Source organism: Nannobrachium achirus (assembly GCF_963921795.1).
Source record: "Nannobrachium achirus genome assembly, chromosome: 3".
Lineage (NCBI taxonomy): Eukaryota > Metazoa > Chordata > Actinopteri > Myctophiformes > Myctophidae > Nannobrachium > Nannobrachium achirus.
In genome coordinates this window covers 57384796-57412399 of record NC_137812.1, presented here as the reverse complement: position 1 = coordinate 57412399, position 27604 = coordinate 57384796, and the positions used below count along the sequence as shown (strand labels likewise).

Sequence of the window (27604 nt, the reverse complement as noted above, 5' to 3'; positions counted from 1 at the left end):
GGAATGTAAACAGTGAGGTTCTGTTATAGGCCCACCTAGGGTTTCTTACCTCACCGGCACAACAACTATAGGCCTGTCATCTTTCCCATGGAAATAACTAGTCAGTATCATGATAATCTGTCTGTCATTCAATGTTATATGAGTTAAAAAGAGGACCTCAATTGAAACAAGCCATATGCTTTTTTGGGTGTATCCTTTTAGTTGACCTTGTACCAGTGAACTGTATGAAACTGTACCTTTTCTTATACAAACTTCTAATAAAATCTCCAATCAATCAATGAATCAATCAATCAATCAATCAATGCATATGTATATTCTGTTGTGCAAATCAAATAAATCTAAATCTGAATCCCCACATTATGAAACTTGAAGTTGGGAGATCAGATGGCACCCATCAAACCTGAGATATAGTCTGCTGTAGAAACCAAAGGCCTTAAAGGAGTGCCAATCCCAAACATCCTTTAAAATCGCCATAAAAAACCACTTTACAGGCGGCAGCCGCTCGAAACTGGTAACAATAAACCTAGCCTATCCTTTCCCTTCCCCTGACCCTCCTATTGTAAATAACTTTTATTTTGCACAGTCTTTTTGTATATTTTGTTTACAGGTGCTTTTCTGATAAATATCTACTGAATTGAACCGTGTTTAGGATCTCAATGGAATTAAGCTTTGCCTTACCTGAGTTTCCTTTTAGTTGTTTATGTGGTGTGTCCACACACACCACACGCACACACACGCACACGCACGCACGCACACACACACACACACACACACACACACACACACACACACACACACACACACACACACACACACACACAGTTTGCGCTCGATACACACACACACACACACACACACACACACACACACACACACACTTGTGTCTTGATTTTCCAAACGAAGGGATGGAAAATTCATTACAGTAGACTACTATTATATTAGCCACTTCATATGGCTTTGAAGCGTGCGTCATAATGCACTTGTGTGAGGATTGAGGAAATTAAACTACATGTGGAGCTGGCTTGCTGTGGGTCGCCTAATTTGCATGCTCTTGCCCTCGAGGGAAATGCAGTATCAACGGAAATAACCGTGTTTTCACTGGCAAAATGTAGCCTAACCAGTGTAAAGTAACTAGTAAGTACATTTAATTACGTTGTAGTCTACTTGAGTAGACTACAATTTTTAGGTGTTTTAGGCTACTTTAGGCTACTTGAGTATTTCAAAATGTCAATACTTTTTATTTTACTCAACTCAAGTACATTTTGAATTCTGGACTTTTACTTGTAACAGAGTATTTCTATATTGCAGTATAGGTCTACTTTTACTTTTTCAACCAGTGTCAGAGAATGAATCACTGGTGAATATCAGCCGCGCGCAGCTTCCTGGGGCAACAGGCTGCAGGGAAGAAAATAAACCCGAGTTCACAATTTTAACGTCGTAATACGGTTCCTTTTAGCACACGCTTCTCAACAACAATCAATTATATTACGTAAAAGCCCACCACCACAATATTTGGACAGCGCTATTATTGGGTACGGCGAGGTTGCCAAAGAAAACGCGCGGCGGGCGCACCACTGGATAGCAAGCATTGCGCGCGTGGTTGCATATCCACTGACTGAGGAGCATTGGGTTGATGCAAGAGGAAAGAGGGCGGTCAAACAGTGACGGTAAACAACGTGTCTCGCTTTTTGGCTCGTATAGTTTCATCCCCAATGCACTGCTAGCGATCTGGAGCGGTGACATTTGATGTAGTAGTGTTTAGCGCCCCACACATCACTATATTGGACACGCATGCTCGTATTGGAACCACGGCTCTGGTGGTGGTGATGCCATGCCCCGCAACCACAGCGGCGATGAAGGCGCCGGCACCGGGCTCTGGATGAGGACGTCGCCGGGACACCGCGACGAGGGCGGCTATGGCTTGAACGACGCGGAGTCCGTGCGAAGGATGATGATGATGAACAACGCGGGAGACGGATTGCTGTCGGCTTCGAGCGCTGCCACGGTGACGACCGGCCTGGAGAACCCGGGGGGGAAGCAGGGAGCCCGGCTCAGCCTGCTGGGGAAGCCGCTCATATACAGCGCGCAGAGCGGCCGAAGGAACGTGCGCTACCGGCGGCTCCAGAACTACCTGTACAACGTGCTGGAGAGACCGCGAGCCTGGGCGTTCATCTACCACGCGTTCGTGTGAGTCTCTCTTTGTTGTTGCTGTTGAAATGGTTATTATTATGTCTCTCTTTATTGTTTCACTAGAAACTGTAGTTTGCACACAGCACACCTGTTGATCTATACTTCCTCCAGGGATGCCAAAACGAACCGATAAGCTAAGTTTTCATTGAGACATAATTCTGTAGCTCCACAAACCCTGTATGTCTGTGGGTTTCAAACTTTTTCATGTCAAGGACCCCCACATTTACACGTATTATTATCCCACGGACCCCCATTTGGAAAGATGCTCCAGAGACCTCCATATAAACGACCCTTTACGATCTTTACGACCCTAGCTGTTATTTTTAACCATTTTAATTTCAAGGACCCCCAGTTTGACATGCATTATACGGATGCCCATGTAATGTTATTTCTATCTCTGAAATTCCAATTTATATTATAAAATAAATATTAATTTAACTGAGTTACATATAACCATAAGGGTCCGTTTGGTTTCTAACTATCATTTAGCTGGGGACCCCTTGGAACTCCCTCAAGGACCCCTGGGGGTCCCCAGACCCAATTTTGAGAACCACATTACTGTAGTGTTATCCTATATTACACATTTTCAAAACCAGTTACATTAAACTAGCTATAGCTCTATATTTGTATGTTCCCTATCAGCGAATTAAAAGATCAGAAAGAAATATATTCAGCATCTACCCCTTTGTCTAAATATATCCAGATTGAGTTTAAATCTATTCACAGACCATATCGTCGTTGTCGGGTGTAAACCTCGTATCTCCAAGTTTCAAATTTGTATGTTCTTTCGCAAAGCAAAGCCCTGCTTCATCGTACAAGGCTGTCACACAACGCCTCGCACTGCTGTTTTCACTAGTTTAAATCATTTTTAAAATGAAAAATGCAAAACGAACGGTTTTGGACATACAAGGTTTTCACCTGACAACGACGATATGACACTCTTGACAAGTGTGTGAATCATGGCTATAGATTTGAGCAAAATGTCAATGTGGTGAAACCGTGGGTGTCATATATGTGCACAACTGACCTCAGCATCTCTGTAAACACGAACCAGAGGACGAGCACCTCTTCAACCACTTCAATTTCACAGCTCACAATGAAAAGACCCTCTTCCGTCACTGGGAGCCATACAGTTGTTGCAATTTACTGCGTAGGTTTACTGCACAACATGATACCGTAACGGTCGTAACCCCCACTCAAAGCATTGTTCCCCTATAAGTCTTTTTACTGAAGTACAGAAGGCTTTGTTTTGCACCATCATATACCATGGTACCCAGTTATGGGCCTTGTATATTGAAACAGTACTGATTGGTGCACATTGACATTTCAATCTTGCATGCGGAGCGGAGACCCGATGGTGTTCAAGTAGCTCCTTCTGCGGTGTCTGCCATTCTGTGCTGCTCACCAACCAGCTCCTTTTGATTTCTCACGTGCAACTGTTGCTGTGGTATTATTGTAGCATGGGGGCCGAGGGGAAGGAAGTTCAGCATGTGCTGAGTAGAGCACCATCTTGGGGGATGGTTCAAGTCACTGTGTGAGGAGGGGTTATAATGGACTCGGAGGATGGTGTTATATCTTTGAGCTCTTCTGCGCGTCACCACTATTCCCCCTTGCAGTGATGATTAGCTCGGCTATTCAGATGTCATATCAAACATTAAGCACCACATACATTATATCAAACTGATCACTGCTCCTGGATGATGAAGCTCATCTTTTTTTTATTAGCGCTGACACAGGGGCATCTTGAAAGTACCCCCTTAATATCATTCAGCATGAAGAATTATGGTTCTACTTACATCATGCTCCTCTATACAATACAAAATGCCTTGTATGTCATATGGTCACTCCTTTTATGTGTCGACATCATTGTGGCCATAATTTCAGTGTCATCGTACAACGGCGGTACAGTAGATGACCAGTAACCGTGCAGCACGAGAATCTGCTGGAACACCTCTTAAAATGTACCGTAAATCCTGGACCTGGAGAACCGGACCAAGCCTCTTTTTTATGTCATCTGTCAAGGCTCGGTGGGGTTAAAGTTGAAATAATGATGTGTGACCACCATGGGGTTCATTCTGTTAATGAGATAATGATCTCCATCCAGTATGCTCACTTTATTGGTGCCATAATTCAAAGAGATTAACCTACACTGTTGGCTTCCTTCCATTTTGTTCACATTGTTCTGCAGTTATAATAAGTACATACATAAATGTTAAAGTTGTACTATGTAACTTTTTTTATAAAACAAATCTTAAAATTCTCCTAACTATTAAATCACAAAAGTTTTAGAAGATCCGCGCCGTGAATTTCAGCCTGTAAAGCCTTCTCTGTATGTAAACTGAGATCCTTGCCGTGGACCGGATCTCGCGCCAAAATTGCGTCATCACACTACCGGCCAATCACAGCGAGGGTTATACAACTGCCGGCCAATCACAGCGCATCTTGAAGTGGGGTCGCTTTGGCAGCCATATTTGTTGTCGCCCGTTTGTACCATCCCTTCTCTAGGTAATTTCGCCTACCAGGCAGGGTGAAGGAGTCCGTATCTCTGGAATTACTGAACGCACAGGAACAAGGGACCCCTTAAAAGATAGATCTCAGCGAGGTGGAGGCAGACGCGGGGGTCTGAAGGTACGAAAAACGTCCGAAAGACGCGGACGCGACCGCGGTTTGCTATAGGGCTAATGACCACTAGTTGGGCATCTTACACAGTATGGCTTTAACTTGCTATATTGAAAGTGTTGACCTTCTGAAAACCTTCCTTTTGCTGTTAAACTTTCTTAATGTTAATATCAAAGCCTTTCTGTCTTACAAAAGCAGTTAAACAAGATTAGCTTGGCCATTGTCATTGACAGAAAAGGGCTGTGTGTGTGTGTGTGTGTGTGTGTGTGTGTGTGTGTGTGTGTGTGTTTGTGTGTGTGTGTGTGTGTGTGTGTGTGTGTGTGTGTGTGTGTGTGTGTGTGTGTGTGTGTGTGTGTGTGTGTGTGTGTGTGTGTGTGTGTGTGTGTGTGTGTGTGTGCGCACACACGTGCGCGCACACGGACGTGTGCACGTCTTAATGTCCAGATGTGTGTTATACTAATTTGCTCATTATTGTGCTTGACCAGTTCTGTGTTTTTGGATAACTCAGAGAAGCTCGCTTCTTTCATTGCTTTTTAGGTTTAATGAAACCATCTTCTTTCTAAACAATTTCCTTTCTTTTCTAAGCCAAAGCATCAGGGACATTTCAGCAGTCTAAGTGCACTTAACGTCTAGACTTCATTGTGAGAGCATCCAGTTATTTCCCATTTGACTTGCTTTTAGCCATTCAGCAGCCATTGATGTTGAAAATGATATTTCTCTAAGGGAGAACATTGACTTGTAACACCTGGCAAACGGCTCTCTGGCCAGTAGGAACGGTGAAGAACATCTTTAACGGAGCAGATGGTGAGTGGAGTGAGGCCCGCTAAAGTGCAGGACAGGTGAAGGGCCGTCCGGACATTAGAAGATGTGTCACCACAACGTCATAGCGCAGGGGTCTTCAACAGGAGGTCTGGGACCCCTAGGGGGTCCTCAGAGTTACTGTAGGCCCTAGGGGGGTCCTCCAAATCTTTGTGTGATAGAAACTTTTTTTTCTCCTTTTTTATATTAAACACTTGAACCATAGTGTCCAAATTCTGAGAACTTTAGCCAAAAATAGCAGATCTACAAGCTCACTGCGAGGCGTTGTGAGCTTGTAGATCGGCTATTTTCGTCAACGAGGTTTGGTGTAGAAGAGAAAAAAAGCAAACTAAGTACAGTGAAACGTCAAGTTTATTAAGTATTGACGGTTCAATTGGTTAAATACATGAAAACAAATTGACATGAATCCAAAATACACTGATGATTGTGCTGTCAAACGATGAAACTATATGGAATCTATGAAAAGGTTGTGGGGGTCCTTGCTTCATCTCTCTCTCAACTAAGGGGTCCTTGACCTGAAAACGTTGAAGACCCCTGTCATAGCGCATTCATCAAAGATTAGCAGAGAATTTCATCCAAGACAAGTAAAGCTTTTGCGGAAAACTAGCCCTTAGTAGAGCATTCGCTGGAGATTAGCAGAGCCTTCACCAGTAGCTGAATACCACAATCTTTAACAGAAGATAATTCTCTTTGCTGAAGTTAATCCTCACAGCTGTCCCTGACCTCACACACAGCTGTCCTTCATATTACAGATATAGCAACTAAACGGAATCCCTGGGACTGCATTACCTTGCTTCACAAACTCACCTGAGCATTGATAAGTGTATTCTGGCTAGGCCTGTCACAATTATTACTTAATCGTGTGATTGCAATTATTTGAGATAATCGCAATTATTTCTCATAATGTCAATACATTTTGACGTTCAAATATTTACAAAAAAAAAGTGGCCCTTAGTACCAAATCGCCAAGTAAAAGGCGTGATCGTAACGGCCCTAGTTCTGGCACCCTGGAGTGATTGCTGCCCACACCGCCAGGCATCCATTCCTGGCGGCGTGGGCAGCAATCACTCCATGCCTACCGGTATGTGGCAATGCCTAAGTGGTATGTGCATGGACCAGTAGGCTAGCAGGCTCCCCGATCTTGAACACCTTTTATCTCACAAAATTGTGACAACCACACTTGGAGTCAAATAAAACCATTACCCAATCTGCTCTAGTCTCTTCCTCCAAATATCCACAGTTGTGTGTGTTCAACTGGGGGTTAAATCTTGTGTTCATATAAGGGACAGTTAAACGCATCACTTGTAAATACGCTCCTCATTGGTGTTGGTGATACATTTTCCTGCGTACAGTATATTTTTATCCTTTTCCCAATTCCCATGTGTGAAGGCAGGAGCACTGAGCCAGTCTTTGTGCTGAGTCGCCTTGCGCTCGAGGTCCCAGCCCGCCCTCTTTCCCCTTTGCGCACACAGTGCCGCCATTCATCTTACCTTAGGATTAACAAGCTCTTATCCTTGCAAGTATGTCAGCAGCAGGAAAGCATGGGGAAATGGATCCAGCATTCCTCCGCGTCGGGTTTCCGGGCGGGCATGTGGGACCGAGACACCGGGCTGAGTGGGGACACAGAGAGGCGAACCGAGATCTGTCCTCTCAGATGTCACATACTTTATCTGTCAGTCAAGCGCTCTGTAAGCCATCGGTTCCCTAACTGAGTGCTGAGACACACGCTGTACCATGAAACCAGTCCATTTGCGCGTTGGGATTTTGTGACGCATTATTATAGCAGTGTACTATACCAGGGGTCCTCAAACCTTTTTAGGCCGTGACCCCCAAAATAAACATATGAACTGGGGACCCCCACCCTGACAAGCACTTGGAATTGTATTACATTAAGGTGCCCTCCAGGTGCGGTTGCCGTCGGGGCTGCCGCTAGGATCAGAGGTGGTCGCACCGCGGTGAGACACAAACACACTCGCTCAGTGAGTAAACGCCGCGCGGTATTTCACAAAGATGAACACAATCCATCTCTCACCGCCCGCGTACGCATGCACAAACGAGCACGCTCGCGGTGGATTTCACAGGATGGTGCCCGCTCGCCTCGCCGCCCCAAAACTTCGCTGCGCGGCCAAAAAAGCCGCCCGCCTCTCATTGAAAATGAATTGCTAGGAGGCGGTGACCGCGCCTAGTGTGGAGGGCACCTTAATGTGACTAAATATTGTGAAAATAGCAGATCTACATGCTCACAAGGCCTCACACTGCGAGGCGTTCTGAGCATGTAGATCTGCAATTTTCACAATGTTCGCCTCTTGCTTACTTCATATTTGACAGTTTGTCCAGTTTGGTATTAAAACAGTCTTGAAAGTCCTTAAATTGTCACTTTATAAATGTGCAGATACCCTGTCTGTATACACTTATGTAGGTTTGTTTACCGTTGAGTGAGAATTTCTTTTTTACCTTAAGCTAATCATCTGGGGACCCCACAAAATAATTTGGGGACCCGACCCCAAGTTTGAGAACCACTGTACTATACAACTATACAAAACGTTATGAATTATCTATTTTATTCACTATGTCAGTTCTTTGTGCACACTCACTTACAATGAGTCAAATCATTTTAGACATGAAAGTTTACCTGTATTATCTTAACCACTTTCAATCTGGTGCGCTTACAGTATGTAGGGCACGTCATACAGGATTTCTTTTATTGTTTCACAAATTTGCAAAAGGTTAAGGTTAGGATTAAAAATAGCAGATCTACTATCATACTATGAATAGCAGATAATAGCTGTCGCTATGAATACGAGTGCCATGAGATTTTTACTTTCCTTGCTCAAAAAAGGTTTGAAAACCACTGATGTAATGAACTAGTGCTTGTTTGCTGTTACAAGGGATAGTGGCAGACGCTCACTCTAATTACCTGGTTTTATTGACCAAATCAGGGCATAAGGTTCAGTAGAAAATTCAATTAAAGTTTTGAATTCCAATACTGACTGAGGTTCTGTTGCTCTATTACCTGCTATGTATAACCTAGCCATTCATTTTTGTTATGTTTGAGATGGTACATTCCTTGGATAGAGAATTCTTTGACAACCTCTTGGTGCGATTTAATGACCTCTGGTTGCAATAGCAGTAGCTAGTTTAGTCTGAAACCCACTGCTGACTGCCTGACTCCACATTACTATCCAAAACTGAAAATGTAATTATCTGTTTAATAAAGAGCTAGATAGATCTCTCTATAACAACATTACTATAAGAATATAGAAATTTAACTTTTGTAATAAAATACCTTTTTTTAATACCTAACTTACACCCAGAGTGTTGTGATTGTGACATTCTTGATCGACTGTTATCGGCATGCGACAGCGACATGCAACAAAGATGGTATCAGGCTTCAAGGGCAAAAATCCACTCGTCCGAGACAGTTTGCCCTTCTGGCCCCCAAGTTGTGGAATAAACTCCCTGTCGCACTTAGAACAACGGACTCACTCGCTAGCTTTCGCCGTGGACTGAAGACTCACCTTTTCAGACTCCACCTAAACCCTTAGCACCAGTAAGACTCCCTAATCGGGAGATAAGCGACCGTCAGGCTATATGGGACAGATCCATGTTGATGACATGAGTGTAGACATAGTGTGTACCGATTTGTGTGATTTTAGGGCAAAATCTGTAGGAGCAGTGTCCAAAAATGTGTTTTGCAAGAATCGGCCTCATGGTGGCGCTAGAAGAGGACCATGTGAGAAATGAGGGGTGGGGTCTCCGCGTTGCCTTGGCGGACGAATAGGTACCGGCCCCGGCTCTCCCGGACGCTCCTAGCCCGAGTTACGGCATTTTATGTGAGCTGCAGTGGAGGGGGTCCTCCACTGGGGGCGCCACCACTTTTGCATCCGTTCTGGAGCACCAGGAGTCGGTGGTCCCCGGGAATTCCCCGTGAGCAGCCCCGTTGGGGTGGTCATTTGGTCATTTTTGCACATTTGGTCATTTTTTACATCTGGGGGTCCCCCAGGGACCTGGGGGTCCCTGGAGCTCCGGGGGTCCTTGGAGGTTGTAGTTTGCCAGGCAAGGAGCGTGTGTGCAAAATTTGGCATGGATCGGGGCAACGGTTGCGGAGATATGAGCAGGGCAAGAGTGTGACGTGTGAGGTGTGACAGACAGACGGACTTACACTTTGTGGAGGTTTTGATAGTAAGTGCGACCTGACGGTCGCAACTACTGGAAAAATCAATGACCATATGTCAAGCTAGTTAGCATTTGTTTTTAGGTTTCTTAGAAACCTTTTTTTCTTTACGGATTATATATCTTTTCTAGATAGATATTCATTTGCATTTGTTATATTGCTGTTGATGTACTGACATTTAATCTTGTTTATTATTGTGATGTTTTATCTGCTTATTGTAAATCGCTTTGGATTAAAAGCGTCTGCTAAATGCCTAAACTGTAAACTGTAAACTGTTCAAGTGGGAAGAAGAAGATATACTTCTCATAACCAGCGAGACTAAAGTATTGTAAACAGTCTTGATTAATGTTCGGAGATTAACAATGAAATGAAATGGGACAGGCTGTTTTGAAAGGTGTAAGGACTGAGAAACAAACCAGAAGTCAGACCACTTTGTTCAGACGCTTTCTTCTAGACAAACTGCCAGAGAAGGTGATGAGAGGAAGTCAGCTTGAGACATTTATGGAAGTTGCATATACTGTACAAGCAGTGGTGTGTGTGTCTGTTAGCCCAAGGTTGTCTCTGTGTTAGAGTGATGGTGAAGGGAACGTTTGTTTTTGAATAAGTGGAAGTCTTATTTCAGACAAGGCTGGATTACACTAAGTATGGTTTGTTGTGTATAATTAAATTGTGTATTATATTAGCATAAGCATACATTTCTGTTTGATACATTTATTGAATGAATGATTGGATATTAATAATCTTTCTACATCAGTGTATAAACAAACGCTAAAAAAAAAGAAAAGAAAAACGTTGCTGGATTCAATGCTTACAGCAGGATCCTGGACCCTTTTCCAAAATTGGTTTTGTTATAGTCCCTGGTGAGAGGCTGTGCAGTGACTGGTTGACAGTCACGATTTCAATTGTAAAATGTTCTGGTCATTTTATGCTAACACATATTCAAGTTGTCTGGTGGTGCTTACACAATACAGCCAGTGAGTAGCAACATTACAGACACAGACAGTAAGATTCTGGTACCCCAAGCTTTTTGCAACAGTGACTGTTGATAGTTACATGTAATGTCAGCTACTGTACATTAAAAGAGTTTTAATTTGCTTTTTGGGCCTACAAATACAATTATTTTAACCTCTTTCCTGGGTAGCTCAACAATTATGATTGGTCAGCCCGTATTGACGTTGAAACATGATTAGATAATTTTTCTTTTTACTTAAAGGGGGCCTGTCACCTAAAGGGTTGCTGTCACTTTAAGAATCATCTTAAAAAACAAGTTCATATTTTTATGATGTAATTGTGGGGGATGCGCAATTATAAGCCAATCAAATTAATTGTCTGTATTAGAGCCCGACCGATACCATTTGTTCCGACCGATACCGATATCCGATGTTGGAGAGTGCTAGAGCACCGATACCGATATCGATACCGATGTTTTGTAAAAATAATTCTTTATTCATTTAAGATTTAATTGACTGCTTGCCCCTCGGATAAATGGTCAGATTATTGCTTTTTTTTTGTGCTTTTCATGTCAAACTTTGAGTTTGGTCGCAGTTATCAATTTCTATTGCTTGTTGGATAATAATACTCTTTTAATTTGGGGGTTCTGCTGTGTTTTGTCTCGTTTATGAATTAATATGTGTCTTTTATCCAAACGTAAAGTTTGATTCGCTCATGGATTCGCACGGCGGCTCTGCAAAGTGCAGACAGCCGCCATGCATTGCCGAGCAATTAAACAACACCAGTTCTATAGTTTATAGTCAGACATCTATATTTCTCTGTGGATTTTCACATAGGCCTACACACCTTCCTTCACCGCAACATGAAAAATCAGAGTTAGACAGTGCATGTGGTGAGTGAACGACACACGAGAGGCAGCAGCTCCAGTAGTGTTGGCTTGCATCTTGGACTATTATACTGCACTCTGCTGGATAATTCTGGTATTGCCCACACATAGGCCTATATAACTCAGGGTTTCATGCTCTATCCGCAGACACGTTACAGACAATTAATATCGGATATCGGTGGAATAATTCACAGATGTTCGATACCCTTCCGATTGCTCCAAAACTACCGATATATCGAATTGACCGATATATCGGTCGGGCTCTAGTCTGTATAGCCTGACTGTATGACTACTTACGGTACTGGTCAGCTGTTGTTGGGGGGCGAGGGGCAGATTACACTGTGACATGAGCTTCAGACTGTTTCAGACCGTTTTCAGAGAAGCTCATCATGTCACAGTGTAATCTTCCCCTCAAACCCTTTAGGTGACAGTACCCCTTTAAACACCTGAACGTGTCTTCTGGTCTGTGGAAAACAGTTTAAGTATCACATTTTAGTCCATGTTAAATGTTCGTGGTGTAATTTTGTTGGGTTTTATGAAACATGATTAGATTCTAAATAGATTTTAAAATAGGGAGGATGTGTTTGTGCAGCTGTACTGGGCGAACAGCACAACGCACAAAGGATTTCACATTTTCTAGTTTAATCCACCACTCTGAGTACAAGTACAGAGGTTCAGTAACCTCTCCAGCTCTTTAGTAAACAGAAAATAAATGTTCAGAATAAAATTGGTATCCAGAGTGACCGAGGATGCAGTTTCTTGAGCAAGCATCAATAAATGGCATATGATAAAAATAGTAGATACAAAGGATCAATGCCAGATCTTTGGGTTTGATATACCGATCTCGATTTTAGAGAGTCCTATATCACGATTAAAAAACTAATACATTTGATCAAATTAATTTGATTAAAGTTTAAATTTGAAAAAAACGAAACAAAAAACGTATAAACATATCACTTTTCAAGCCCTATTCTAAAATGTCCACGAGTTGTAAGCTTGTAAAAAAAAGTCTGGCTCTAATCAAAATGCTAGATGATGAGAGTAGTAGCTGAGGATTTTTGTGTTTATTCGATCTTACTTTTATTGTTTTAATTGGGCAATTTGGCAATTTATTGTGTTATTTTGGTATTGTGAGCCAAGTGTTGTTTGTCAGTAGAATCGTGTTTAATGCTATACCTTTACATGAAGCTTGATACAAAGTAAGATCTCATTGCTTCAACACAACTGAAAATTAGTCTGTGTGGATCTAGATTGGCCAACATGGTTTCTGTTTCCCACGGTTTCTCTGAAGGACTTCCCCCAGAGCCTTTTACAGTGATGGCCAAGTACGCAATCTCACATACTCAGCATGTGTCTGTTATACATGTATGCATTGTTGTGCGTAACGTGCGGTAGCTAAGTGAGACCTCATTTACCTAAGCCTAAGCACCTGTTTCCCCCTGTAAGACTGCCTTGCTGTAATTCTTGCATAGTCTTTTAGTCTAATTTTGAAACTAGATCATTTCCAGGGGAGAGGTTTGTGTTTGGTGCCAGTCACTGTCAGTCCTTTCAAGAGTTGCAGTATGACATCGGTGAGTCACCTTTAGCGTGGAAGAAAAGCACCATGCTCACCAGCATCATTAAACTCCATCATCTCCTCTGGTGTCCCCTTCCTTCATCACCTCCAGCAATCTCTCAACCCCTCTTTCCTTTGTGCTTTTTAGACATTCTTGCAGTCTGTGTTCTCCCTCTATATCGTAAAACCCACCTTATATCAATGTTGTTGACCAATTACCTCAGAGCAACTAGTTCTCAACTTGGCGTCCATGGACCCTCTATGGATCCTTGAGGGGGTTCCAGGGGGTCCCCAACTCCCATCCACAGTAAATAGGTACAAGCTGGTGCGCCCGGCGCCGCCCGCTGGCCCAGGCACATACCGGTACCATATAGGCTCAGTGTAGCCTGACAGCGTGTCGCTCGTTCGATTCCTGATCCCGACTACCTTTGCTGCGTGTCACTCCCCATCTCTCCCCATTTCCTGTCAGTCTACTGTCCTATCAATAAAGGCATAAAAGCCCCAAAACATGTCTTTAAAATAGGTACTCTTATGGGTCTGTAACTCATCGAGTGCAGGAATGGGACCAAATGGACCCGTAAGGTTGGGTACATTTGGTTCCATTTGTATACTCCGAGCCATTTGTATATTCTACAGCCTACAGATAGATAGACCTTTATTTATCCCACGGGGGGAATTCAGTCGTCAATGGCAGTTAGTTTCCCCAAATATACTTTGCACGGCACCCATATTTGAAAGAGAAACAATATTGTAAGATATTTAAGCTGTCAATCCGTTATGAATGGATATGTACAGAATATCTATATACGTAGACGCACGGGTCATTTGGATTACTTGATAAGGAGGAGCTGCTATTTCAGTCGGCAACACATTCATGACAGATTACACCCTTTTTAGAAATGTATATGACATTCATTTATAGCCTACTCACACTTTTCATTTTGCATAATACTGTTGGCAGAGACTTTGTTTTTGTCTCTGACAAAAAAAATGCATAAAAGAAAAACAATACAGTGATTGACAACCCTACTTTATTCCTCGAGAGGTAAATTACTGTGATGATGAAGTGTGCTCACCACATATTGTAACAACGATTTTGCTCATGTCATTTGTCAAGAGAGAAAGTAAAAAGGACATTTTCTTTAACAATATTTATTCATTTGGAGTACACTTTATACCTGTGTAACTAAGATGAATCGTACGTGGTGCATCCAAACAAAGACACAGATTTAACTATAAAAGTAGACCACTGCTTGTCTTGTTTCTTTTCCCTTTTTTAGGATGATTTTTCACTTTCTTTTACCATTGTTTGCATCACATCTGCAAATTCCAAGCTGTAGAATATATTGACACTCCCTGGCCCAGACACTCCCTGTAGTTCAGGTCAACAAAAACAAATATTTTTTGTTCTGAAAGAACTTTTACTTAAAAAAAAAAAAAAAAGAAAAAAAACGTTAGTCGCGTTCGGCCAGTAACTGTGTTAATACTGAGGATGTTGCAGTGTACATAGGTTGGGGTCTCAGAGATTAAAAAAGAATGATCAAATGGGGGTCCGTGGCCTAATGCATATCAAACCTGGGTCCTTGAAATTAAAAAGGTTGAGAATCACTGGCTCAGACTGGCCTACTCTCAAGCAGTCGAGGGCTGTAGGCCAAGTATAGAATGGCTCTTTTCCATCCTCATCGCCATTTGCCATTGGTTCTTCTCTCTTCTATTTCTCTCCATCTCCTTCTGTTGTCCATGGTGTGTGGAGACATTGCTGTTCGTTTGCATCGCCATCATGCAATGCGCCTATGTTTACATCATGGCTAAGTAGTAAGTACCAGTGAGTACTGGTGAACCCTGGGTGTTCTCTATGACAGGGGGCGGATGAGGGGGCATGTAAGGCTGCTATCCATAGCATACTTCACTAGATATCCTCTCTTTCACCTGCTGTATTCCTAACCGTATTGGTGTATTGTTGTATTTTTTTATTGTTGTTCCTGTTTCTTGGGATTTAATCACAAATAGATTCACAAATAGGCCAGCATATGCTTGCCTTCAGGGAAGCTGCATCTAGGGAGAGAGGGGGGGATGCTGCTTGACTAATTTTGTGATGTCAGTGTCTTGAGAGTGGGCATAAACCTGGGAATGATAAATTGTCTTATCTGTGCACAGCTAGTTCAAATAGTTAGTTAGAAAATAAATAAATAAATATGTCCTCTCCCCAACAAGCAAAGAAGTGAAAGTGATCTTTTATGGTCACATGGGGCTGTAGAAACGAATACTGTCCATTTACTGGGAAAACACATTTTGGGAAGGTAAATATTTAAACACATTTGAAACCATTGTGTCTCTGTTATTTGGTTGTGCAGTCACTACTGCATGACCAAGGCTAACAGTTAGGCGGCACGGATGTGACATAAGCCATGCCCTAGCCACGGCCTTCCTTCATGCTATATTTAGCGATGCAGTGGTATAGCGATGCAGTGGTATAGTAGTAGTAGTATAGTGTCCATGTTTCTGATGATCCCTCTAGGAATGACACAGCTACCCCCACTCTCCAAACCCCCTCCTCCGTGTATGACACAGTGGAGCTTTTGTGTCACTCAGATCATTTTAACGTCATACAGATTGTGTAGATTCGAACAGCTGGGTTCTCAATGTGGGGCCCGGGGACCCCCAGGGGTCCTTAAAGAGGGTTCCAGGGGGGAGGCTCGCAAAATGTTTTAATATACATGACATGTACAGTAATAGCACCAAAATCAGTTCAGCCACTTTTAACCCTACATACAGTACATTGATACTAGCCGATCTACAAGAGCTTGTAGATCTGATATTTTCAAAACATCTTGAACGCATTTTATATTATTTTGAGACAACACCAATCTTGTATGGGGTCCTTGGCACAAAAATATATTTTTAAAATGGGGTCCACATTGCAAATACAGTTCATATTTATTTGGGGGTCCTTGACATGAAAAGGTTTGAGAACCACTGGTGTAGTACTAGTAGGCGACATCACTTTATAATTGACCTGACTAGCAAAGTAGTAGTAGTAGTAGTAGTAGATACTAGCTAGATATCCTGATGCAATGATGCAGATGGAAAGCATGACTTTATCTGACTTGTGTTTGTGTAGCTTGTAATATTTCAACAAACCCAAGTACATTCTTGGTTTAACCACTTTAACCATGGGTCCCTATTTTAGGATGTCATTATAGGCAACACATAAAAATAAAAATAAATTCTTGATGTGATGTGTAGCTTGTAGATCAGCTATTTTCACTATTCATCCTATATGATGAAGTATAAGGACCCAAGTGTTAGCACCATTGTGCTTATACTGTAGTTTGAACATAGGGTTGTCATAGATAGCTTACTGTAGTAAGGAATGATATGGAGGTTCCATGTTAGACTGGAATCAGACTAATCCGCCTGTGCGAAAAAAAGAAAGAAAAAGATAATGCCCCGGATTTGGGCCCATGAATCCATTTACTCACCCCGAAGAGCTGGGTGACCAATCAGGGCCCAGTATTGATCTGGTCTAACCAATTGTGTCCAGAGACATTTTTTTAACCCTCCCCTTCCATATTGAAGTACCAGACTCATATCCACGCAGTGATATAGTCTACCAGACTCATATCCACGCAGTTGTCTGGCTACGTGAGGCTAGTACCATGCAAGGACTTAAGCCTGATTCATATGACAGTCTACAAGCTCACAATGTGTTGCGACACGTTGCAAGCTTGTACCTTATATCAGCTATTTTCGCCGAGTGACGCCACCGTGCCACAAAGAATAAATTAAGCATGAGAATTTACCCTAGCTCCTCTGCACCCACATCCTTGGCAGTCATACTTGTTGATGATGTGACGTCCTACTGGGAGAATGGCAGCACATCAGGAAAAGACTGGGCCATGCCTGTGGCGTGGCCCTATGCTTGGCACGAGCATGTTAATGCATTGTGGTGGCAGTGAGTCCACTCCAGAGGCCTTGTGACCTCCCTGTCTTACCCACAGGGCCAGCAGCTGGCCAGTCAGCTTGTCCCTTCGCGATGTGCCTCAGTCGTCCATGTTGAAAGGAGAAGCGGAGGGTGTGAGAAAAGCACACAGATGCTGTGCAAAGTTGATCTGATATGAGAAGTATAAGAGGAGAATTATTTGTAATATAATAGACAAACGTTATACGACCAAAGATTTGGTAATATACTGAATTGTAATTCTTGATTAAACCTTTAGCTCCAGCCCTATTTGCCCTATTTGTCAAATTTCTTTTTACATTTTTATTTTATTTTGTTATGTAATGACTTGCCCAAAATAGGGTTGCCATGTGAAAGTGGTTAGTTTGTGCTTAGAGCCACTAAAATTGCTAGATGCTGCACAGAATGGGAATTATATCTAAAGGCCCATTCCCACTGGGCCAGATAAAAGATATCTGTAGATATTTCTCCAGATATTTCTCCATGCAAAGTGGATGGTAGATACAGATAAAAAAATGTTTTGCCACAGATAAAAGTATCTGTGGCAAATATCTGTGGTAGATATTTTTTTTATCTGTATCTACCATCCACTTTGAATGGAAAAATATCTGGAGAAATATCTCCAGATATATTTTATCTGGCCCAGTGGGAATGGGCCTTTAGTCTGGAGTGAAAGGCATCATTATTCAGACTTGTCTGCATCTCTGTTTACAATGTGTAAACTTACCTTTGATGATGCAAGCCATTTGTGACAGCAAAAGCAACGTTTTGGCACAGCATGAAATGAAATATCTCTTGCTCTCTGACTACCCTCTTTCGTTCTCTGTCTCTCTCTCCATTCCTCTTTCTCTCTCTCTCATCTTCATCCCTATCTCCTTTGCTGTAGATTTACTAAAGGTCTCATATATTTCTTCTGCCCCTCCCCTCCGCTCCACGACACTTGATATTTGTGTTGAGACACGTCACATATCCCATCCCAAAAGTACAACGTTGATATTGCCCCCTTCTCTTAAGTTCCCCCTGCACTTTGGTTCCTCTGGGCATTGTTGGCCCCAGCCAATAGAATGATCCTCTGTTTGTTCAAATGAAATGCTTGCTGTGGGAAACAACCACTCTCAACTCAATGACCCCTCTGGCTCCTTCAAACCCCCATCAAACACAGATGATGTTTTTTGCTATGGTATCTTATGAAGCTCTTTATAGGTGCAGTATTGCTATTTCACCTTACAGTAAGTAGGCTTTGTTGCCTTGTGTCCAGCATTCTTAAAGTTTCCAGCAGCTGAAAGTGACATAATTTTGGCAGAGTAAAACAAATGAAATTATTATTATTATTATTATTATTTAAAGTTTCCCTTTCTTTTTTATTGAAAGTGTTTTAATTTAATAACGTTTGTGATATCAGTAATATTGTAAAAACAGATGTCAGTTAAAATATCAGCAGTTGTTTTTACTACAGCTTAGTAGTATTTTAGGACCCCCCAGTCATGAGTGTCAAAGGTCATTGCATTTCAACATTTCTACAAGACTGAGTTGTATTTTCAGGTCAGCGTTGTTTTTTTCCCATAGTCCTCTATGCCCCCCTCAGCTAGACTGATCCAATGAGATTCTCTAGACCTATCCAGCCAAAGCCAACCAAAACTGACCTCATATTAAAGCGCCATTCACACTGAGCACAACAACTATAACTTCTAGTAAGACGCCTCGTTCGCAATATCTTTTTATAGTTAGTGTGAACTCTGCCATCCACTTGACTTAGAACGATTTTTTATAGTTATAGTTATAGTGCTCAATGTGATTTGCCCTTTACTGCATCTGTTCTTCCAATATTACAGAAGCTCTAGTGACAATACTACCCCGGCTTACAAAGCTGAGTTTGAAATACTATGTCCGAGGTATGAATGGACGTTGGTTTTTAACCATTGCATTTCTTCATTATTGTTCTGTCATTGCTCTGGCTGTCACAAAGCATTTCATTGAAGTTTGCTCCTGAGGTCACCTCAGGCAAAGTCCTCTGTCATCTGGATTGAGAGAGAGAATAAGAGAGAGAGAGAGAGTAATAGAAGTGGTTGGAAAAGGGGGTGTTGGAGAGATGTCCATTGGTAACCTTTCTTCTCAGCACTGGGTACATTTGGTCATTATTTATTTTATATAATGCTACACAATGAATCAAAAAGTAATCAAAGATTGTGATTCATATACACGTATACTGTATGTAATAATGACAATTGCTTGTTGCACCTTTACCTTCTCTCTCTTGAACATAAGGGTTAATACCAGTCCCCAAGCATTGTACAAACCATCTCCCTAGCCATAAAAAAAAAAAAAAAAGACATTTCAGTACATTACATTTCCACTGATAGCAGAGCCCAGATGCCTAATATCTCCCACGGATTTATCTTCTGCTGAGCGGGTAGATGCTTGTTTTCCCAATTCCCACATGGAAGACCCCGGTTTGAATTCTGGTGGTTACACAAAATACACATTGAAGAGTATGACTGCTTGGACTATATGCAGGTTTATGGTACCATTGTGCCATGTGTCAGTATGTACATTATACCAATATAGTGAGAAACAACACCAAGCACTACTGCTTTGTATCTGTTATTATATCTGTTATCTGTGTTATTATTCCTTAGTCTCTGTGATTCTGTTCTCTTTGATATGTTACTAACCCTGTCTTCACACTTTGCTTTGAGTGAGCTCTGACAGGAACTTTGGACAGGGAGATGATATGCCTATAACGAATAGTATAAGAGTGTGTGTGTGTGTGTGTGTGTGTGTGTGTGTGTGTGTGTGTGTGTGTGTGTGTGTGTGTGTGTGTGTGTGTGCGCGCACGTGCGTGCGTGCGTGCGTGCGCGCGCGCGCGTGTGCGTGCATGTGTGTAGGCTTGTGGAGTGTGTCTTGCCAGCTGGTCTGTCAGTTTCAATCAGCCTCTCTCGGGCCACAAGGAAACGGGTGGGAGACGCAACGTAAGTGTTCGCCTTTTTACATAAGACATCTGAAACAAACCTAGACTCACTGTACACTGTTTCCATTCTTAAAGTCGAGGTTAAATTCCGTCTATTTGAATCCGACATCCAACTTGATTAAATACACTGATGTCAGATACTTGAGAATCTTTGTGTCCACCGCACGGAATCCCAGATGACAATCCGAATGCCAGCCATCCTAAACATAATACGATTAAATCTATCCTGGACTCTGGTCCATCGTTATTATTTGCCAGGTCATGTACGACTGTCTGTCACTCAACAAATCAACTCATAACTGTTTGTCTTACAAACTGGACTTGACCCTCAGGATGCCAGCCAGTTTGTGCGTGTGTGTGTGTGTGTGTGTGTGTGTGTGTGTGTGTGTGTGTGTGTGTGTGTGTGTGTGTGTGTGTGTGTGTGTGTGTGTGTGTGTGTGTTTGTTCAGGGATGGGGGTTATGAGAAGCAAACTGAGCAGAGACACACAACAGCTGCTTGTTGGCATAACAGAGTGGCAGAAATGACTGTACCGAATGGGTCATATTACCCACCCATGCTTTTAATAGGCTGGCCAGACTGTAGAGAGAAAAGATTAGTATTGAGTACAGTAGCCTGATCAAATGTCATACATGGATGAAAGGGTTTTTAGAGGCATGTTGACAGAAGGGCATGTTGCTTTCATGCGCTCTTTGTGGAAATGTAGTATTGTAAGCATCTGGGCTTTCACTGAGGCACTTTACGGACTCCCCGTAAAGTGATTTCTACTGTAAGAGATTTGTGTGGGAACTTGGGAGCGAGGCCTGATGTTTATTGATGGTCCGTTGATGTAGTCCTGTGGGTTTGAGCACACTCTGTAGCCATCTTGATCAGATAGGCTTGTCATGATTTAGTCACGGCTCTGCTCACGCTGAGGCTAGATTCCACATATGGCTACTGAGGTTTTTGGAAAAATATTTGTCAAAGTAATTTATATTTTAGCCTGGCTGTGGTGAGGATTGTGAAGTAGAATTATTGCTCTTGGCAGTTTGCAGGGAGATGGAAAACCGACCATCGTTATTGGTTTTTATAGGAGAATTAAACATACTTTAATGAGAGATTTTATTCATAACTTATATTTAGATCAAATCCCCTGAGTATACGTTTTGCGTGTCTGTTTTCCGCAGCGCCACGTGCGCCACATTCCGTGGTGCTTTATCTGTATTCATTTTCCTTTTAGAAAATTGGAAATAATATTGTACTGCATTCATTGTTTATAAAGAAATGGTCTTCTCTAACCAGTTTCCTATCCAACTTAGAGAGTGGTGTACAAATGTGCCTAAAGCCTGATATATACTTTTTTTAGTTTGAGCGCCGGTATTGTGCACTGAAAATATTTCCGGTGCGTGACACCGGCACGCACCCAAGTATAAATAACCCTTAAGTTACCATATGAGAATGATTAGTTCAACTGCTGCTCTTAATTGTCTCATTTTTGCGTGTGTCCAGTGGGCATCATCTGCTCTCCTCTTCCATTCAAGCTCACAACTTCTACCAGCCGCCTCTCTCCTGTGTATAATTATATTGTACCCATAATGACTGATCCTTGCTGCTTAGCAGTCACATAGTGTGAAGCTTTAAGTTCTAAAAGGCTAGGCCTTCACTGCACCAGTGTAGAGATGGGGGTCATAAAAAAGTGAGCATTGCGCATTGTTAATCTGAGAAAAGTATCACAGCTCGAGCTGTATTTTATTGCTGTCAACATTTCGATCACTCAGATCTTCATCAGGACATACCCTTTATTATCTTTGATGTGCTGAGACCCTGCGCATTTGATAAAGCTTGTTTATATATATATATATATATATATATATATATATATATATATATATATATATATATATATATTGTTTATATATTATGTTCTTTCTTTCTACCAGTCTTGCTGTTTAAGGGGGCCTTTGGAAATGATGTGCTGTGATCAGCAAAACCTCCCCACAAGTGGCTCTGCAAGATGAGATGAGAATCTGATGATTATTAGCCACATTCCCCAGAATTGCATTGTTCACTTTTATACACCCTCGTACAAGAAATCAACTGCCTCTGCCATGAATATCATGCTCTGAATAAACAGTTTTGGTTTCCTGGACGTCATTTACCTGACCTTAAAGGGGAAGACCACCCATTTTCAATATTGAACTGAGTCATTAATATACCTTAGAGGAGTTGTGTGGAAATAGAAAAAAAGTTCCCCCCCTTCTGTGTTGCCTAGAACTGGAGGATTGATTTTGTAAAGTACAACTTGATGACTATTGTACTTTACAATACAAACCCCAAAATCAATCCTCCAGTTCTAGGCAACACAGAAGGGGGGGAACTTTTTTTCTATTTCCACACAACTCCTCTAAGGTATATTAATGACATATTTCAATATTGAAAATGGGTGGTCTTCCCCTTTAAAGCTGCGCTCTTAAGTAATGTGTCGGAGGCAGAACTTCACTGAACCCAGTAGGGGTAGAGCTGACTGAGCCTCAATTTAATTTACAATAATGACGAGGAAGGCAGCACTAATATGTTCTTGTTCTAGAGTTGCCATTTACTATTTCAAAAACAGCCATTGATAAGAATAAGTCTTTCACACAGAGTACCTTTTTAATAAGCTCCCAAGCCAGCAGGCATGTGTCAAAATCCTACATTGTCACAATTCTTTTAGTGTGTTCTAATTAATTGAGGTGCTTTTCCCTCAGCCCTGTTTTTGACTTGGATTTAGAATATTTAATGCACTTAAAGGGTTAGCTTGTTTTGACCAGTTCTGTTGATTTTTTAGAGAGTACTTACTTAAATGTTTTGATCAGTTCCGTTCCTTTGGGATTTTGACAGTAGCACTTGCCAAGTATGGCTGTTTTTTTTAAACACCAATCATTAATAAGTACTGAACTTGATTTCACTATATGAGCTTAGTATATCACTGTATGTTCTTATTATGACTTGCAAACTGTAAGTAAACGTGCTCAGAGCAGCTGTTATCCTGCATAGTTGTTCCATACAGTATTTGAAATGTATTTAATGTTCCTAGCTGTTAAGGTTAGCAATGTCGGTTGTCATAGACTTGCACCTAAAAAGATGTCTCGGAAACTGCTATGTGGATTACTATGGAATTTGTTGTGCAGCTTCATTCATGCTTGCTGGACCCCATGGCCTTTCCTCTAATGCCACCTAATACAGTATCTGGCTTAAAGTCCTGTTCGCAATTTGGTGTTAGGGGAGTTTCTCACCTGAACTGAGTCAGTGGGTCCCTAGACATGAAAAATCACTGAGGTGCTCGTCCGCCATAGTGCCACGAATGGCGCAATGGCCAAATCAAATATGGCTGCCATCGGCTATGATGAAAATCCAACTTTTCTGTTTCTGGGTGTATAGGCACATGTAATACCTCTATTTGGACTACTTGTGGTGTGGGGAATTCATTTCTGATATTGTTTTGACCATTTTGGGTGATTTGGACCTCAAAAGGTCATGGTCAAGGTAATTTTGCTATTCCGAAGACCGTGGGCCATAACTTGGCCATTGTTAGGAGTAAAAACAGGTGCAGTAGGTCTAAATCAACTAATGCTGACATGTATAATTCATTTCTGACATTGTTTTGACCATTAAGGATCATCTTGTCTTTGAAATATCAATGTCAATGCCATTTTTCAAAAACGATTTTGTTCATTACTTGCACTTTTATAGTATTTTTTGTAAGTTTGTTACTATTTTATAGTAAGTTTGTTTTGTTTATAACAAAAGACATACTAGTGAGAAATACAACAAGTAAACATCCACATTTAACTTTAAAGGGGGGTTTAAAATGGGTGTTTAAATGAGCAAATAAGACTATTTACGAATAAAAGTGACAAATACAATTACACAACAAAATCACACACAAAATTAAATAACAATTTCCCTCAAAGTGCACCATATTATGATTGTGTGCATGCAAGTTAGTATGAGGTGTTTTTACAGGATGGATTTGTCATTGTTCCATGGCAAAATATGATGCACAGAACTCCATCAGTGTCGAGTGTCTTGCTTCAGACATGGCAGGAGTGTACTAAAGTCAAAGTGCTCCTTCCATCCATCAGAGCTTGACATTGACTTTTTGAGGCAGTTGTCCTTTGGACAAGTATATTTCCCATTCACTTGTCCGGGGTCAAAAGTCACTTGTCCGGATAAAAATGTCATACATTGAAATAATAACAAAAGGACGGCTAATGACCCCCCTTGTCCCTCCACTCCATAGTATGGGCACTTGTCCCGGACAACAGGACAAGCCTTTATGTCATGCCATGTTCCATGTTCCATTGGTTCTAGTCTTTCCTCAGGTTCCTTGGCTGTTGCAAGCAGGTGGCAAGAAATGCGCTAGAAAGGTGCCTTGTTGGTCTCAGCAGTTGTATTTCTCTGCTACCAATACTGTGTCTTGTTCTGTCAAGGTCTTTGCCTCCAAAGTTTGTAGATATTGTACTCGGTCAGAAGCCATAACTGCATGTTTAATCCTCACCTGGCCAATGCAGTCATCTCCTGTCTATAAGGCATATGTGCCTTGATCACTGTCTTGGCTAGTGGTGCTCCAAGATGAGACTGCTTGATGCAGTGGAAGTGAGTCTAACCAGTGCCATACTGCTGCCAGCTCTCCTTCATCCCCAGTGCTTGGAAATATGGGGTGTAGTATAGCAGTAATGTGAAGGAGACAACAACTCTCTGGGGTCCGCTCATAGTTCTGACATCCCATTATTCTGACCATTAGGTTAGTGAAGGTTAGGGATAGGCTTAGTTATAATGGAGGCTGTACAGACACCAGGTGTCAGCCTCCCCAATCCTATTCAAGATGTCTGCGATCTCTTCTCCACTAGCGACATCATCAACAGAGACAACAGCTGATAATGGTAAATGGACTGCATTTACAGTATATAGCGCTCTTCTCCAAAGCGCTGTACAATGTATTTCACATTCACCCATTAACACACACATTCACACATACATTCACACCATGAAACCATGCAAGGTGCTCATCTGGAGCAGTTAGGGGTTCAGTGTCTTGCTTAAGGATACTTCAACAAATAAGCAGGAGGAGCCAGAAATCGACCCTGGAACCTTCAGATTCCAAAGCAGCCGTTCTACCTACATCTCCACAAGCTTGAATGGACACCACATTCCGAACACACAGCTGGAGAGCTGTTTGTTCTCCTCAGACAACCAGAATTTGTAAAGTTGATGAGGGATGGGTGTGTCTGTCGACTCTGTTATCTCTGATGATAATGAGTGGCTCCCTGCAAAAGGGGCTGGAGGTGAAGAGATCCCAAAGATTGAACTAGATTGAGGAGGCTGTCACCAAGCTGCTGGTACATGTGGAGTCAACTGGCCCTATTATAACTAAACCTACCCATAACCCTAACCTAATGGAGGGAATAATGGGTCGCCAGGATTATGAGTGGACCCCAGAGAGTTATCGTAGTGATACTTCCAAGCACTGGGGATTAAGTAGATCTGGTAGCAGTATGGCACTAGGTGTGCAGCGGCACATGCTTCTACAGCATCAAGCATCTTGGAGCACCACTAGCCAAGACAGTGATCAGGGGACATATGCCTTGGAAACTGGAGATGACTGGGGACTAAGCATGCAGCTATGGCTTCTGACCGAATACAATATCTAACAAACTTTGGAGAGGCAAAGACCTTGACAGAACAAGACACAGCATTGGTAGCAGAGAAGTACAACTGCTGAGACCAACAAGGCACCTCTTGCCACCTGCTTGCAACAGCCAAGGAACCTGAGGAAAGACTACAACCAATGGAACATGAATGGATGCAAGGAACACTTCGACACTCGAGGATATGGCTGCCTTGCTGATGGATATCGGTGCATCATATTTTGCCATGGAACAATGGCAAATACATCCTGTAAAACACATCATACTATCTTGGATGCACACAATCACAATAAGGTGCACTTTGAGGGAAATTGTTATTTAATTTTGTGTGTGATTTTGTTTTTTATTTGTCACTTTTATTCGTAAATAGTCTTATTTGCTCATTTAAACACCCATTTAAAAACCCCCTTTAAAGTTAAATGTGGAAGTTTACTTGTTGTATTTCTCACTAGTATGTCTTTTGTTATAAACAAAACAAACTTACTATAAAATAGTAACAAACTTACAAAAAATACTATAAAAGTGCAAGTAATGAACAAAATCGTTTTTGAGAAATGGCATTGACATTGATATTTCAAAGACAAGATGATCCTTAATGGTCAAAACAATGTCAGAAATGAATTATACATGTCAGCATTAGTTGATTTAGACCTACTGCACCTGTTTTTACTCCTAACAATGGCCAAGTCATGGCCCACGGTCTTCGGAATAGCAAAATTACCTTGACCATGACCTTTTGAGGTCCAAATCACCCAAAATGGTCAAAACAATATCAGAAATGAATTCCCCACACCACAAGTAGTCCAAATAGAGGTATTACATGTGCCTATACACCCAGAAACAGAAAAGTTGGATTTTCATCATAGCCGATGGCAGCCATATTTGATTTGGCCATTGCGCCATTCGTGGCACTATGGCGGACGAGCACCTCAGTGATTTTTCATGTCTAGGGACCCACTGACTCAGTTCAGGTGAGAAACTCCCCTAACACCAAATTGCGAACAGGACTTTAAGCCAGATACTGTATTAACCCTTAAGAGACATTTTTCATTAGCACACAAGATTCTGTACATCAAAATGTAATGGAGTTGCCATGAAACCTGCTGAGCGCATTCATGCTCCCCGGAGGAGCCCTAACCATTTCATTGACCATGAACTTCTCTCTAGCATTTTGCAGTACAGACGATATTGCAATGTATGTATGGGCAATGTAAGAGGCTGATATAGGATGAACACTACTGATGTTAATAACTTTAGTGCCAGTTTTTAGCCTTTGCATTATGGTACTTTATTTTATTTCACATTAAAGCTTTTGCTGTTGTTTATAATTTAGGCATTCAGTGAATAGCTCCCCCAATTGCATAACATCCAGTCTAAGCAATTGAGTTATTAGGCTTTCGACTTGAACAAACCTGAAAGAATTATAATAGCTTTATATGGTAGAAAGGAAGTAATCCTTATTTCTTAAGCCTGTAAAATAGGCTTTAGTCTGCAAGTAACAGACTGCAATCTCCCACCTTTGCTTTGGTCTAGTCTACAATCAGTCATTGATACAGATTAACCAAACTAAACAGGAAGACATGGAGTCTTTCTTTTATCTGAGATAAAACAATCAGATACACGCTGAGGAAGACCTGCTGCTGCTGGGGGAAACCTGAAATAAATATGGAAGAATTAATTCTAAAGTGAGTGCTGGTATCCTTGTTTTGAAGTTCATTATTTGCCTGAACCGTGCATCCAAGACGAGTGTTTTGTGGAACTACTTTTTGACGAGTGCTCCTCTTTCCCTTTGTGAAGTCTTTCTTTTATCTGC

General features: G+C 41.7%; 1 protein-coding gene across 1 annotated transcript in view; it reads left to right on the top strand.

Moving 5' to 3' along the window:
* Window positions 1-1831: 1831 nt before the first annotated feature.
* LOC308282474 (potassium voltage-gated channel subfamily KQT member 5-like) overlaps window positions 1832-27604 on the top strand; it is a gene marked incomplete at both ends in the record, with an annotated part of 140949 nt that continues 115176 nt past the window's right edge. Inside the window, one exon of the mRNA XM_080722827.1 lies at window positions 1832-2187. Coding sequence (XP_080578953.1) covers window positions 1832-2187 — 356 coding nt within the window. The remainder of the gene's footprint in view (window positions 2188-27604) is intronic.